Consider the following 14,932-nt stretch of genomic DNA (forward strand, 5'->3'; position numbering starts at 1 on the left):
ACCGGCCCCGCGGCCCGCGAAGGCTCCGGGGCCGCCCCACAGCGCGCCCCGCCCGGCCCCGCCTCCCGGCAGCCCCCGCGCGCCGCCGGGCCTCGCGAGACTCTGTGCTCTCGCGACAGCGGGGCGCCGCCATCTTACCCGCTCGCTCGGGCGCTCGCTCCGTGGGCGCTGCTCAGGCGGCGGGGCCCGCCCGTCCCGCACCGCACCGCGCCGCCGGCACCCTCCGCCGCGCCGCCTCCGCCGGGGGAACCCGCGCAGGCAGCGCCCGGGACGCGCTCCCCGGCACAGCAGCGGCGAGAGCGGGGCCCGCGGGAAGCAGCCGCCGCTCGAGTGGTTCCGCCCCCTCCGTGTCGCTGGGCCTTCGGCCCCCACCGGCGGCCTCTGCCGGACCGGGAGCGGCGGAGGGCGCGGGGAGGCGCGGCGGGAGCCGGGGCGCCGGCCGGCGGGGCGGCACGGACCCCGCCGCCGGGGCTGCTGCCGCCGCTGTTGCTGCTGGCGGGGAGGCGGGGGGCCCGGGCCGCTCTGGATGGTGGTTAAAATGATCATAGAAAACTTCGAGGCGCTGAAATCCTGGCTCAGCAAAACCTTGGAGCCCATGTGAGTAACCGCGACCCTTCCTCACCCCCTCGAAATAAACCTTCCCCTCGCAGAAGACGGGGATCGGCCGGGGCGGGAAGCGCCATCCGTGCCGGGAGTCCCGGGAGCGTCCCGGGCGATGCCCTCCGCGCCCTTCCTTCCCCGGCCGCCTCCCGGGTGAGGGGCTGCCTCGTTCTCCCGCTCTCCCGTGGCCGTCCTCGGCTGGGCGGTAGGACCATCTCCCTCCGGAGGATGCAGCTTCCCCCCCTAGCGACCGCGCTCCGGTTGCCTTTGTAGCGGGGAGCGCGGGAGGCGCGGTGTGTGCGAGAGCCGCCGCCGTGCCCCGGGAGGCCGCCCGTGCCGGGACCCCAGAGCGCTCGGGTGCCGCCGGGGCGGCCTGCGGGAGCCTGGGACCTTCCCAGGAGCGTTTTCTGCAGACTCGTCCAACATATTTCTTGGTTATTTTGAGTATTTGACGCTCTCTGGTTTCCCTTCCCCCAAATAAAAATTGCATCAGTAGAGGACTTGGGAGTAGGAGCTCCAGAGAATAATTTGCCTGTTTGTGAATACGTGCGTGCCCTCTGAGCATTACACTCATGTGAGTAAGTGGGGCTCTTCTGCAAAGGCGTCTACCTTCTCTGAATGGTATTTTAGTGGAACTGAAGCGTGAACTTAGTTTTAAAGGTTTATTCTCTAGAAGTGTGGTGTCTGCAGATGAAAGCATACACTTTTCTTGTCATTCTGAACCACTGTTTTAACATGCTGGAATTAAATTGCTGGACTTTGATTTGAGTTAAATGGACTAGAACTCCTGAATTCAATCTGGTGTTAACTTCTGCGCTGAGGTGTTTGTTTGCCCACTGCACGTTTTACTCTTGGCGAGATCAGATGGGGAGGAAGGCAAAAATTGCTTTACGGCTTCCATTGCTGTTAGTTAAGTATATGTATGTACAGATACAGTTTGTAGAGCTTATGCTGAAATAACTTTAAAAAGTTATAAAATGCTGGGACGTTTTTAGGAGAGCTTCACTTGGGTTCTTCTTTTTTTTTTTTTTTTTTTTTTTTTTTTTTTTTTTTTGAGTCGGGGGTGGGGGGTAGTAGTTCTTCTTTACTCTATCTAATCCAGACCACACTGGATGAACTATGAATTTACTTTCTGTGGGCTTTGCATTAGGCCTGCAGCAAATTGCATTGAGTGTCTTCATTATAAAAGGTTTGACGTTTAAGATTTTATTTTTTTTTTGAGGGGAAAAAAGCTGTAGTTTGGGGAAGATGAATTACTTTTTCTCTTGGGTCAGTATAATACAATATGTTGTGTTCTGAGGTAATAGACTTCCCTAGTCCTCTGCTGCATAATGCTCAGTATTAGTTTCTGGGTACTTTCTTGTGTGAATATTTTGTTAATGGCAATCAGTAGTTTGATATCCGTATTTTAGAGTGTGCTGGTTAAGAGGCTTGGAACAGACTCGGGGTGGTCCATGTTTCTTTGTTTGAATATTAAACCGTGAGCGCTCTTAGCAATAGTCAGAAGTTAAAGGGTGAAATTGAGATTTTCAGCTTTTGTGATCAGTGCAATTTTCTGCCTTTTTTTCACTAAGAAGACCAGTGTGTATGTGTTAGGTTAAATGTGGTGTCTGAGCAGATCAAATGTGGTTATCGTTTTGGAAAACTCTGGCGAGCCAGGGAGATACTAGTCTGGAGGATGATGAGTTCTCTGAATTTTTAGCTTTGGGAGGAATCAAACCAGCGGTGACTGTCATTCAGTTTTCTGCAGTGTCCTGTGTAGCTGCATTGTTGAATAGATGTTAGAATTGGTGGAGATGTATTGTCCCTTCCCAGCAGTCAAATACTCTTGAGGTGCTTTCAGTGTGAGCTTTCTGAAGTGTGTGACTACAGCCGTAGCTTGTGGCTGTATGGAAATTTCAGTGTGCAGCTACTTCTAAAGAAATAACTTGCACTGCTAGTACAGTGAGATGCTGACTACTGATCCTCTGGAGTTGTTGCTATGTTGTTGTAGCCCCAAAATGATTTTTGACTTGTCTTTTCCTGTTAATGGAACAAAAGTGCCAAATGTTTTTGTCTAGTGGCTCTTTCAGAAACCTTTAGCTGCAAGATATGTGGTTTAACCTCCTAACGACACTAAGAAAGACCCCACTGTATTAGGTCATTAGGGAGGTGATGTCTTGGTGGTTTTAAGGGGAGAAGTGCATTTAAGAAGAAACAAAAATTCTATATAAACCTAGATTTATAGATCTAGATCTATATTTATGTGCTAGTTACCTAGAGCTGAGTAGTCAGAACATGCTGCACTTTCCAAGTTGCCTTTTGCAAGGAGGTAACATTTTTTAATCAGGATGTATAACTTACTCCAAAGGCCATAATGCGTGTACTTATGAAACCTAATGTTTCAGAATAAAATATAGCAATAGCCACAAAAAATGTCTCATTTTATCTTTAAACAGTTCTGAAAATGTTGACTTCTTAATATAATGAAACAAGTGTGTTATGTAATTATATGGACTGGACACGGTTTGGTTGTTGGATTGCTTTCACATGAGGTCTCTGGGAGATGCTGTTCATAGACAAGAATGTTAGGAGGAGAGGGATGGTGGAGGATTTAAGATTTGGAATTTTTTGTTGGTGATCGGTTGTTGGGTTGCTTTGTTTGTTTTGGACCTCTCTAATGTCTTTGGCAAAGCCTTGGTGATCATCCATACAAAAAGGCCTTATCTGAGTTTTGTCTTGTTGCAGTGAGGCAGAAACTGCAAATGCTGCCATGCCGAAGCACTTGCACAGTCCAACTCCGTTTGAGGGGTAATGGGTCTCTAGGAACTTTCAAGAAGAGGCTGCTTTTGTGGTTTTGGAAATAACTCTTCTTGCAGCTCTGTGTGGTGTGCAGAGAATTGCTAAATATACACACAGAATCATTGCAGATCCAGCCATGAAAACGTAGTACCCGTTCAAATAAAGTGGCAGGAGGCTTTTTGTGCTATGGTTTGCTCTGTGTTTGACTGGAATTATCTTGTATGTTCAAGTCCAGTCAGCTCTGTAAAGAAGGCATTTGTTACCAGTCATCCTTGTTGCTTGCAGACAGCAATGAGCTAAATTTCTAGTGTTACACACTTTCTTGTCCATGGCACGGTTTCTGTCAAGTGTTGGAAAATAATGTTAAACTTGGAATATAACTGTATGCCTGTCACTTCTGATTTCTGCACTAACAAGGCACTCACTGAGCCTGTCAATTGTGATGGGTTTCTTTTCTGCAAGCCCATTCCAGATACCCTATGAACTGTGGATGTAGTCTTTGCTGGAATATCGGGATCGGGCTGGGCAAAGTTCCAAGTAGGGACTTCTTTAATTTTTTTTTTCTTGAATTTGTTTGAATCTTTACTTGTGAAAAAAATAGCTTTTTGTATGAATGCTACACTCACAATTTCGCTTTTAAGACATTGTAATGTTCTCCCCCTTGCCTTAATTCTCTACACTGGAAGATTTCCTTGGTTTTAATTACTTTGTGTAAAATAAATTAAGTTGAAATATTTCTGTGGCCCACTGAATTTTACTTTCAATTTGATTAAGGCTCCACTTCACTGTATTTACATTTTTGTGAAGGCTTATTCTTGTACTAAATCAAACTTGAAAAAAAAGATTAAATGCCTACAACATTTATGCAGTATTTAGGCACCTCATTGAAATGGAAAGGTGTTTTGCATTGGTGGATTCTGTAAGTGAATGTGGTGTTGTAACAACTTACATCAGATGGAATAAAATGAAAATTGTTTAAAGAATATTTTGAGTATATTTATCATTCGAATATTTTATGGCAAATGATCTGTGTCCTGGTGTTTTGCCCTCACTATTCTTTGTTTGTCAACCTTTTCAGCCCTTTTTTTTGGCTTCACAGGTTACTGACAAAAGGTAGTGAATAAAAGAGGTTTAACAGTGATGTAAAGAATATGCTAATAAGCCAGGACATAGAAAGCATAGAAATAAGTTAAAATCAAAAACCTTGTCATTCCTTTTGTGTGGCGTATCATCCTACCCATAACATTCATTGGGCCACCGTGAGATTTCTCTCATTTTCCACAGAACTTCCTAAGTTCAGAAGCGATAAGCGTTTCTCTTCATTTCACTTACTTTGTTAACACTTTGCATGAAGCTGTTTGTAACTAAGATAAATAAAGCACAAATGCACATCAGTAGTATGTAATTTTTAACACTAGTTACTTTTCTGCATCTGTTATGAAACTTGATAATCTGCTCACCTGGACTCACAGAGCTACTGAGTTTGAGAAATCAAGGTTCCTAGCTTAGAGTGCTGATACTGCTAAGCTTCTGGGTAAAAATACTACTTTAATATTAAAAGATGGGTATTATTATGTATAGTTGAAATCAGAAAATAAAAAGGAGAAAATTACTGCTGTTACAGAAAACCATTTTTTGTTTTTACTGCGAATATCAGCAGTGAAGTGAAACCCCTTTGACTGCATTGCAAGTCACAGAGACGCTGGGATGGGTTTTGCTCTCTGCGTTGAATGGGTGTTGGAGAGCCAGCAAGCTGACAGCTGTTCTGCCTCATGAGAGCTGCCTTCAATCTAGGGGTGGCATTCTAGGCTGCCAATTACTGCTGCAGCTGTATGAACATGTCAGATCTGGGTATCATAATAATTTAGAACTGATTTAATGGCATCATTAGCTTGAATAGCAGTTTGGAGTCTGCAGCATTCCTCAGTGTCTTTCTGTTGCTTTAAGTACTGTTAGAGAGTTAATGAAAGCCAGTATGGTGAGAGTGGTCCTCAGCTACGATAGTGTCTCAGGAGAAAAGCTAGGTCTTGCTGAATGACTTTGTCATTCATTTTACTTACTGAACACCATAGCTTTTTATAAATTTTGGTATTCTTTTTTTAGTGACAACAGAGTGGTGTAACTGCCTGAATTAGGCTGGCTGCACTGCCCAGTGTGCAGTGTACATCTTTCTGCACCCACTCAGCCCTGCAAGTACAAAGCATTTCTCTCAGTCTTCAAACACAGCCACATCCACCTTGGTTAATATCAAGAACTGAACAGTATTTTAGCAATCAGTCTTCAGGCAACAAAACTAGATTCTGAAATTTAGGTTATTAACTCTCAGGATCAGAGCATGACAAATAGCAGGCACCTACATGTTATTTCCTTCACAGCAACACCATTTGTTGCCTGGAGGACTACTGACTTGCTTTTGAGGTTTCAGAGTATTGTGGTAGTTTAAATTTGCCAAGGAACTAGTTTCAGGATTTGCAACATCTTTTCAGTTTGTACATTATTTTTAAAACTGAAGAAAAAAACCCCTTGGTGTAGTTTTTTTGCATCTTAAAGAAGTAGTGTGTGCATACAACCTAAGCTATATGTTGATAAGGGCTTTTGGACATACAGCTACACCAGTAATGTGTTTTTGCAAACACCTTTAATACCTATTCTGCATATACTGCATTTCTCAGTTAAGACTAATGTCTGTAGTTACCCGGTGATTAAAATGTCAAAGCGTGTTCTCAGAACAGATTTTATATTTAAAAAAACAGAGTATTGGAAATGGATAGGTTAAAAAGTGTTTAATGAATTACAGAGCATTCAAATAAGAAGAAAAGACTGTACTGAGAGGTGACTCAGCCAAATTACTTTTCCTTTTTCTAATATTATCTACAACAAAACAAAACAAAACCAAAAAAACCCAACAAACCCCCCCCCCAAAAAAAGCCAACCAACCAAACAAAGAAACACCAAAAAATCCAAACCAAACCAAACAAACAACCCCAACAAACAAACAAAAAACCCCTAAAAACACCAAAAAAACAAGGCTTAAATTTACCGTGACAGCTTCAGCTTTTCTGGTTTATTTGAAATAGTATTTTCAAATAATGACTGCAAAGTCAGGTGAGGTCAGAAACGTGGCGTTTTGAACTTTCTGCGAGCTTTGTTGAACTTCCTTCTGTGATTGAGCAAAATATTTGATTAGGAATTGCTTTCCTTTTTGAAGCTTCTGTTGCATAGCAATTGGATGTAGTCATATAATTCTCTGAAGAACATGTAGAGATTTAGCAAGAGAATTCTTCCATCTATGCCTATATATTCAATACTGTGTATTAAACAGGATTACATGAGCAGTCTCCCTTGTTTAATAGAGAGGAGTAGGCACTGTATATTTTCTGACTTAGAGAGTACAACCTGCAAAAAAGTATTACTAGAGGTAAAAAAATCTAACATTGCTAGGAATGATGATACATATTCAGAAATCAGGTAAGAAAACACGCTACAGTGTTTAATGGTAGCACACACTGGGATGTACTTGCTGCAGTGGAAATGAATTCAGATTACTTGTGCCAGCTGGTGTTTGTTTGTTAAAGAAAACATAAAAACGAAAACAGGAGGAGAAATTTGTGATTACAGATGTGTATTAGTGCTTGCAGCACATGCCTACAGAATGGAGGTAGGCAAATCAGAGTTGAGAAATGCTTTTCTACATGCTCTGATGAATGTGACCATTTTTCTAGTAGCCAGGTGTTACCATAAGAATGAAGTGATGTGTAAAGTTCTGTCACATGTGTAATGCACAGATTGTGTTTATGGTGACAACTCATGTACTACACTATATTCAAGTTTACCTAAGGATTTAAACCTGTATTTAATTACTGAAAATGTATATCATTCAGTGAGTGGTAGAAGCAAAGTATAATTTTTTTGGGTTTTTTTTAGAGCAACTTTCTCTATTATCTTTCAATCTGCAAGAATATACATATGCATATATTGTATAATAAATCCTTGTTCTACATAATATGTTTGCTGTCATCAGCATGGGTGCCTTTCCTGTTTTCTTTACTCTCACATTACTTGTTAACAAAACAAAGTCGATTATAAGAGCATAAAATGCAAGACAAAGAGGTTTAGAAAAACTGACAAAGCTAGCTCAAAATGAGCGAAAAATCCATGTATGCACAACAAAGACAGAGCAAGCATATTGCGTATTATTCACACACAAAGGCTGCTATTCTCTAAGAAAATACTGTTAAACTAGAGAACATAAGATCTTGTTTATGAGGAAAACTCAAGGCCTCATAATCCAAACCAGCGGATTGTGACTAAACTAGTGGATGGAGAATTTATACAGAACGTTTCAGAATTGAGTTTGAGTGAAATAGTGGAAAGGAATTGCTTTTTATAAAAGCTCCCCCCAAACAAAATGATTAAAGATCATGTCTAGAATTCTTGATAGCTATAAACAAATTTTTATGCAGACTTCCTTTATTCACAGTTTCGTAAACCGTAAATTTATTTTTTACTTTGTGAGACCAGTTGGTCCTCTCTTCCACCACTTGAAGTTGTTAGCAATTTAATTTTAGCATCATCTTAAAAAGCATTTTACAAGAGTTTGAAAAGCAATAAAAGATCAGATTATAAACTTATTAGATCTGTTTAAGATACTGTGTTCAGAAACAGTCTTCACAATAGTGTGGAGAAAACAGATAATTTGTGGGGTTTTTTAAAGCTTTGAGGAACAGATACAGAAGAGGAGACTTCTGTTTCAAGTCAGTACCTAAAAAAGGACATCAGACTCTGTGTAAAGATCATTTGCTGTTTAACTTAAAAAAATTAAAATTTAATTTAGAAGAAAACACATAAAATCCTAATGTTGGTTTCCAAAAGCATCTTCATCTCACTCTACCGCAAAACTCTCTGTATTCATTAGCACTTAATTAGTGTCAATTTGACATAATTTGCCTGTTAATATTTTTTTAAAAAGTAGTATTTGTTAAGTAGCCAAAATTGAAAGCATGTCAATTCTTATTGTTGTAGAAATTCTGCTGTACACACTGAATAATAATAATAATAACAACAGAGTAGAATTCAGTATGATTGTTTTGCATTGTTCATATGTGGTTTTACTGGGTGACAAATGTTGAAACGTGCATGAGTGCACAGCAGAAGATGATCCCATGTTTTGCAAATTATAAGTACATTTTCATTGAGAATATTTTCATAAGCATATATTGGAGTTTGGTGGATGAGTTCAAGTCTTGGGGTTGACAGTGAAGTCTGAAGTCATCATGGCAGGGAGGATGAAAACATTAACTGTTCATTTTTTTTAAACATCTTCTGTTTGTTTGGGGTTTGGATTTGTGTTTGTTGGTTTTGTGCGGTTTTGTGGGTTTTTTGGCTTGTTTTTTGGGGGATAGTTTATGGTTTGTTTATTTTGTTACAGTCTAGGTGGCTTTCCAGAGAAGATTTTCCAGTTTTTATCCTGCTCATGAAAGGGGAATTGCTTTATACTGAATATGAGGTTGTTGTGCAGTCAGTACTGCAGGAGCTGGAGAATTAAAACATTGGAGTAGCTAAGAGCAGTAGGTTTTTACTTTCTAGACTGACATGGGATTTGCCCCCTGACCCCCTAAATTTTGAGTGCATGTGTCATTTAAGTAAGTTGTAGCAGATTTTGAGCAATGACAGCTGACTGTTTGTATTATCAAATGAAAACCAAATTTATGGAAATGGAAATTAAAGAAAAACTGAGGATAAAAAAACACCTATCATGATGAAGACAGCACATTAATTTTCCATGGCACGATTCAACTTGAAACTGGGAAAGTATGGAAAATCTCAAGTGCCGTTGAAGGTGCATGAAGAAACAGTAAAAAAAGTTAATAACTTTGCAAATTCAAGGATTGAGAGGTTATGAAATGCTGGTCTTAGGGCCTGCTGAAGGCAGAGAGAGCCCTTGCTGCAGCCTGTGGTGAATACTGTTCAACTCTGGGCTTTTAGATAATCTGCTTGGCTGATGTGCTCAGGTGCTTGCAGTGTTAAGGAGTCCTGCTGCTCTCGCTGTAGAAGGTTGTGTCAGGTTGTGCACGGACTTGATGCTTGGGCAGTATTTTCTTCTGGATGAAGAATTGTTAGACTGGAATGGAGCAAAGAAATGTGAAAAATTTCTGAAGAATTTTCAGTCGGTGTGCAGTCTGGTTTTTGATTTGCAGTATATATTTTCATTTTGTTCGTTTACTGTGCGTAGGTTTTTTTGGAATGTGGGCTGATTATGAACTCCTGTTTCCTGTACCTATAAATAATGCAGACTAACATGGAATACAGTGGTATGTCCACTAGCAGCCCAAGTTGCTTTTTCAGCATGAAATTCTACTATTGCCTGCTTTCTAGAGGATGCTGGGTTACATTTGAAGCTCTGACCTTTAACTTCAGAGCTCTGTGTGTTGGGCCCCAGCTATCCTAAGTGATGCTGACAGATCAGCTTCATTTGCTTAGTGGATATGTTTGCATGAGGGATGTTGCTTGCTGTGCAGGAGATAAGTTTCTCTGATGAGAGGAATTAGGTGGTGTGATATGTTTGTTTAGGGATTTGGATTCTTTTGCTCAGTGTCCAAAATAATGTCATTTCAATGATCAACATTTAGATTAGTAATTAAGCTTCAGCATTTGTATCTTACTGATTGTGGAAGGGACTTCAAACTTCTTAATCCTTTTCTATGACTGTTGGACCTCTGTGCTAGAGCAGTATTTGTGTCATGTTCATATTCAGTGCAACTCCCTGACTGCAGATTAGTTTTTCCTGTTGGTTATTTTTGCTAGAAAACATGTACAGTTGGGATGCATTGATGCAGTTCTTTTCTTCTTGTCATTCTTCAAGACATCAGTACAAACTTAGATGACCACCCAAATCACTTGTCTGTACCACATGATCAGTATGCATCCATTGAATCCTGTGTTATTTCGTGGGACCTGAAGTCTTCCTTTGGTATATTGTAAATAAGGAGATTATGTTGTTTAACGCCAGTGTCTCACCATTTCATTAGTTACTCTTTATTCACTGTTTATGAATAGTTTTGTGCAGGAGTCTTGCTTGCTTTGGCAGGCTTTGCAACACCACCACGAAGTTCATTGTAAGTTCTTATTTGTGAAATGTTGTAAAAAAAATGCCACTTATATTAAATAATGTTCTATTGGATACATGGCTTTCTTCATTTTAAGTTCTTTATTGATGTGCATATGAACATCAGCTTCTACATTGAGGCACTCTGTATGTAATTGTTGGTTGATTTCTGAATTCAGGTATCACCTTGATAATGACCCCTAAATTTACCTCCATTTTCGGTGTACCTTTTATAGAAGTGTCTGTTAGAGTATATGAATTTAGGCTTTTGAAACCAAGTTTGAAACTGAAAAAATCAGTTTCTGTTTCCGTGTTGTTCATATGTAAGTAGTAATAAGAATGTTGAAAAGTGTATTTAGAAGAATACTCAAGGGTCTGATTTTTTTTTTTAATAGCATAGCTCACCTCTACTGTATCACTGTATTAATTTGTAATTGGATAGACTGACTTTTCCCAGATAACAGTTACTTAAGTGTTACATTCAGAATTATTGATTCCGTGTTTAGGGAGTTAGAGAGGTATTTGTTGTCTTTGTTTTTAATACAAAGCAGTTTGGCAGTTGAGGCTGTTTCTTATGAAGTAGTTTGTTCTAGTTTGCTCTGATGTTCTCTGCAGTATTGTTAGGAAATATTCTAGGCAATTGTTCGCTTGAAAAGGAAAGTGATAATTAGAAATGTTATGTATCTGGACTGTTTCGAAAAATACATCTGAATATTTTTCAATTGCTTTGGTAGGAAATGGTTTTGCCCTATATATGTATTGGTCATACCAGTTTCAGACATAATTTTCTGTGATTAAATTGCCTTTTTTTTTTTTTTCCTAACCAATTTATTTGCAGATGTGATGCAGATCCATCTGCCCTAGCTAAATATGTTCTGGCTTTGGTAAAGAAAGATAAAAGTGAAAAGGAACTGAAGGCATTGTGTGTTGATCAGCTGGATGTATTTCTTCAGAAAGGTATGGGCTTCATCATAAAATTAAGATAGAGTGACAATTCTGTCTTGTTCAATTTATTCAAGCAATCATTTACCATAGAATTGGGCTTTGATCTCTTTATTTGCTTTGTTACTTTGTAGAATGTAATTCAGTTTTCATAAAATAATTTTAAAAAGCCCAGGTGTATAGGTTAGCATGCCTATATTAGGTGTATGTTTTGTTAGTACTCACAGAGGCCCAGAATCATAGAATAGTTTGGGTTGAAAGGGGCCATAAAGATTCTCTAATTCCAGCCCCCTGTCCTGGGCAGGGACACCTCGCACTAGACCAGGTTTACCAGGGCCTTGTCTGACCTGGTCTTGATTGCTTCCAGGGCTGGGTCATCCACAGCTTCCTGGGCAAGTATTGAACCTCTGTATATATATGGCAGAAATATTCTTCCAGATGCTTTATTAAGAGACATTAAATCATTCAAGCATTGCAAACTTTTGTGAAACGTTGTTCATTATTAACATGTTCTTTGACGCTGTAAATGTCCTTTTAAAATGTAAGTTAGGAACACAGTATTTAAAGAAATTACTCTGTTTTAACTTTTAGCTGAATGCTGGTTTTGGTTGCTTGTCTGGGTTTTTTGGGTTTATTTATTTATTAATTTTTAAAGCAAAGGTTAACCATTGTTTTGTATAATGGATATGCATATGCTCTTTACTTTTAGAAACTCAAATATTTGTGGAAAAACTGTTTGATGCTGTGAATACAAAAAGCTACCTACCTCCACCAGAACAGCCATCATCAGGAAGCCTGAAAGTAGAATTTTTTCAGCACCAAGAAAAAGAGACAAAAAAAGAAGAGGTGGGCTTTTACTTTAATTTGCATGTACATCTTTTTCCTCATTCATATACTTTGCTTCTGTGTTTAACTTCATAGTGTTTGTTAATAACAGTTTTTAGTAATTTATTAGAGTTTATATCAATAATAATTAATTTTATTAATAATTACATGATAACATTAAAAAAAGTCAGAAGATTTGTACTTGGCATGTTGAGCGCTGCTGCATGATTTTTCTAACACAAGTGGGTGTTGCAAAGGTAAACCAAAATAGATTTGCCAAGGCAAAGGTGAATGAAGTCATTGAGTAGTGGAGGAGCTGCAGTACAACCTGCATTAGTTCTCTGGTCAAAATTGCTGTTGTAGTTGTGCTGCACTTTAATTCTCCATAAATCCAGGCTGCCATTCTAAATGGCAATTCTCATTCCTTCAGCTGCTTGATCCAGATAACATCCTTTTGTCACAAGTGTTTATGTTGTTCATTGAGCCAGAAGAGTGGGTTATGCTTTTCAATAGCAGCCGAGGTTTGCCTGTGTGACAGTGTTTTAAGCGTAAACTGAACTAGATAACCTGCTGATGAAAAGAAGACTTTGGTGTTGGTTGTTGAATATCCATGCCTTCTCAAGTCTTCCCAAAGCCTTAAGATGGTTTTTTTGTCTACCTGCAGTAAAAGCAGCTGTATTTTCAGTGCAGCACTATAAAGATTGGTTATTTTATATTCTCTCAAACAGAGCTTTGAATATTACTAGAAATGGAAATAAACATGTTATAAAGATTCTCTTAAGTATGTTAGAGACTGAAATATTTAATTTAGTGTTACTTCTGATTGCTCAGTTTTTATTTGGTTATGCAGAAGTCTGCATTTTTGTGTACTCATGTTTTGATCTAATGTATATTCTTTGAATTCAGATAGTTAAAGAGGAAGAGCGAGAGAAAAAGTTCTCTAGAAGGCTAAATCACAGTCCTCCTCAGTCAAGTTCTCGCTACAGAGACACCAGGTAAAAAACTTGGCTTACCCCCTTGTATTATATCAGTAATCAGATGGATTTGGATTTTTTACTGAATTAAATACTTTGTTCTGTTGTCATCTAATAAGCCTAAAAAGATTTTCGTTGCTTTTATGCATATGTAGTTAAGTGACAAGGGTGTGTCAGTGTAACCTGTCTCTCGAGTTATGCACAGCTATATCATCCTTGGAGTTTTAGGAGTGATTCTGTTGTTAGATTTGTGGTTTATATTGCAGTATTTATTCTGCTTGATACTGAGTTTGAATTTTGATTTAGAAGTGTTCCCTTCAATAAGTCTTGGTGTTTCCAACTTGGGAAATAGCAGTATTGGGCAGAAACAGAGATTTATGTATGTTTTAAAGTCTTAGGTATGGTAAAAATAAAATTAATAAGTGAAATTAATTTTAAAATCCTCCTGAGAAGAAAGGAGTAGCCATAAGTTACGTACAATTTGTAGCTCTTCTCTAGTTTGCCATTTCTTAAAGTTTTTGAGTAGTTAAGATATCAAATTACAGCTTCATAATTCTTGAAATTAACCTCTGATATTTTATTTTTAGAAGTCGCGATGAAAGGAAAAAAGATGAACGTTCTCGGAAGAGGGATTATGACCGAAATCCTCCCCGCAGAGATTCCTATAGAGATCGATACAACAGACGGAGGGGGAGGAGTCGGAGCTACAGCAGGAGTCGAAGTAGGAGTTGGAGCAAAGAGAGGTTGCGGGATCGTGATCGAGACCGGAGCAGAAGCCGGAGCAGAACGCGAAGCAGAGGTACCAACAGTTGGTCTCTAAAATACGGTGAATGTTTTCTACAAAATTTAGAAACTAAACTTGAAAACTGTTAAAAATGTACTGGAGTATTCTCTGTTGTTCTTGTTCCTTTAATCAAATTTAGCTTTGTGTTCTGTGGAAATGAGGCTTCTCAGTGCTTGTTTTCCTCTCTTACCCTCTCTTCTTCTTTAATACCTTTGTATTGAGTGGACTGTGCTGGCCCCTTTTAAACATTGTTTCAAAAGAGGCAAAAAAATACACGTTAGTTGCATTTTGTTAAGTTTTAGGAAACTTAGAATCTGGTTTGGGGAGATACAGAAATTACTACTCATCTACAAAGATGGAACTGACAGAAATTGCCTGTTTGGCTGTAAATGACTTGTCAAGCAGAACAGTACAGCTCAGTTATTTTGGTCTTGTCCCCTCTTTAGTGTCATAGATAAAGGGCTGAAATCATTACAGTAAATATTTGCATTTGTGCACATATCTGTAGGACTTAAGGCTTCAGTACAGTAGTTTGTAGAATTAAACGTCTTCAAAAAGAGGGTTGCTTTTTCAGCTGAAAGGACTGCTTTTTCCCTCAATAGTTTTTAATTGCAAATTGAGAAAGAGCAGTGAAAGTAATTTTTTGTCTTTGTCCTGTCTTAAACAATGTAAAAACACTGGTAAACCTCTCCTTTGTATTATTTTTCTTGCTGTAAAACAGGCCTTGGTAACCCTTAAAACCAGTAATGCAGATTTCTGAAAATATGAGAGCAGTTATTTTCCAAACAACTTGCTAACAAGCAAATTAAATAGCATGCAGCAGTTTAACTAAAAGATTGCAACATGATTAAGTCTTAATTTAAGGATTATTTACATAAACTGAGATGATAGTACTGTATAGACAATATTTTATCATGAAAG

The 14,932-nt window shown here is 39.1% G+C and overlaps 1 protein-coding gene across 3 annotated transcripts in view; it reads left to right on the forward strand.

The window, feature by feature from the left end:
• Nucleotides 1-468: 468 nt before the first annotated feature.
• The window catches only part of RBM26 (RNA binding motif protein 26), a 48,445-nt gene continuing 33,981 nt past the window's right edge, over nt 469-14,932 (forward strand). For all 3 annotated transcript variants that reach the window (XM_083883253.1, XM_083883255.1, XM_083883254.1), the window contains exons 1-5: nt 469-597; nt 11,325-11,443; nt 12,138-12,274; nt 13,160-13,248; nt 13,815-14,026. In XM_083883253.1, coding sequence (XP_083739379.1) covers nt 527-597; nt 11,325-11,443; nt 12,138-12,274; nt 13,160-13,248; nt 13,815-14,026 — 628 coding nt within the window. In that variant the 5' untranslated portion in view covers nt 469-526. The remainder of the gene's footprint in view (nt 598-11,324; nt 11,444-12,137; nt 12,275-13,159; nt 13,249-13,814; nt 14,027-14,932) is intronic.

This window comes from Zosterops lateralis (genome assembly GCF_965231275.1).
Source record: "Zosterops lateralis genome assembly, chromosome: 2".
Lineage (NCBI taxonomy): Eukaryota > Metazoa > Chordata > Aves > Passeriformes > Zosteropidae > Zosterops > Zosterops lateralis.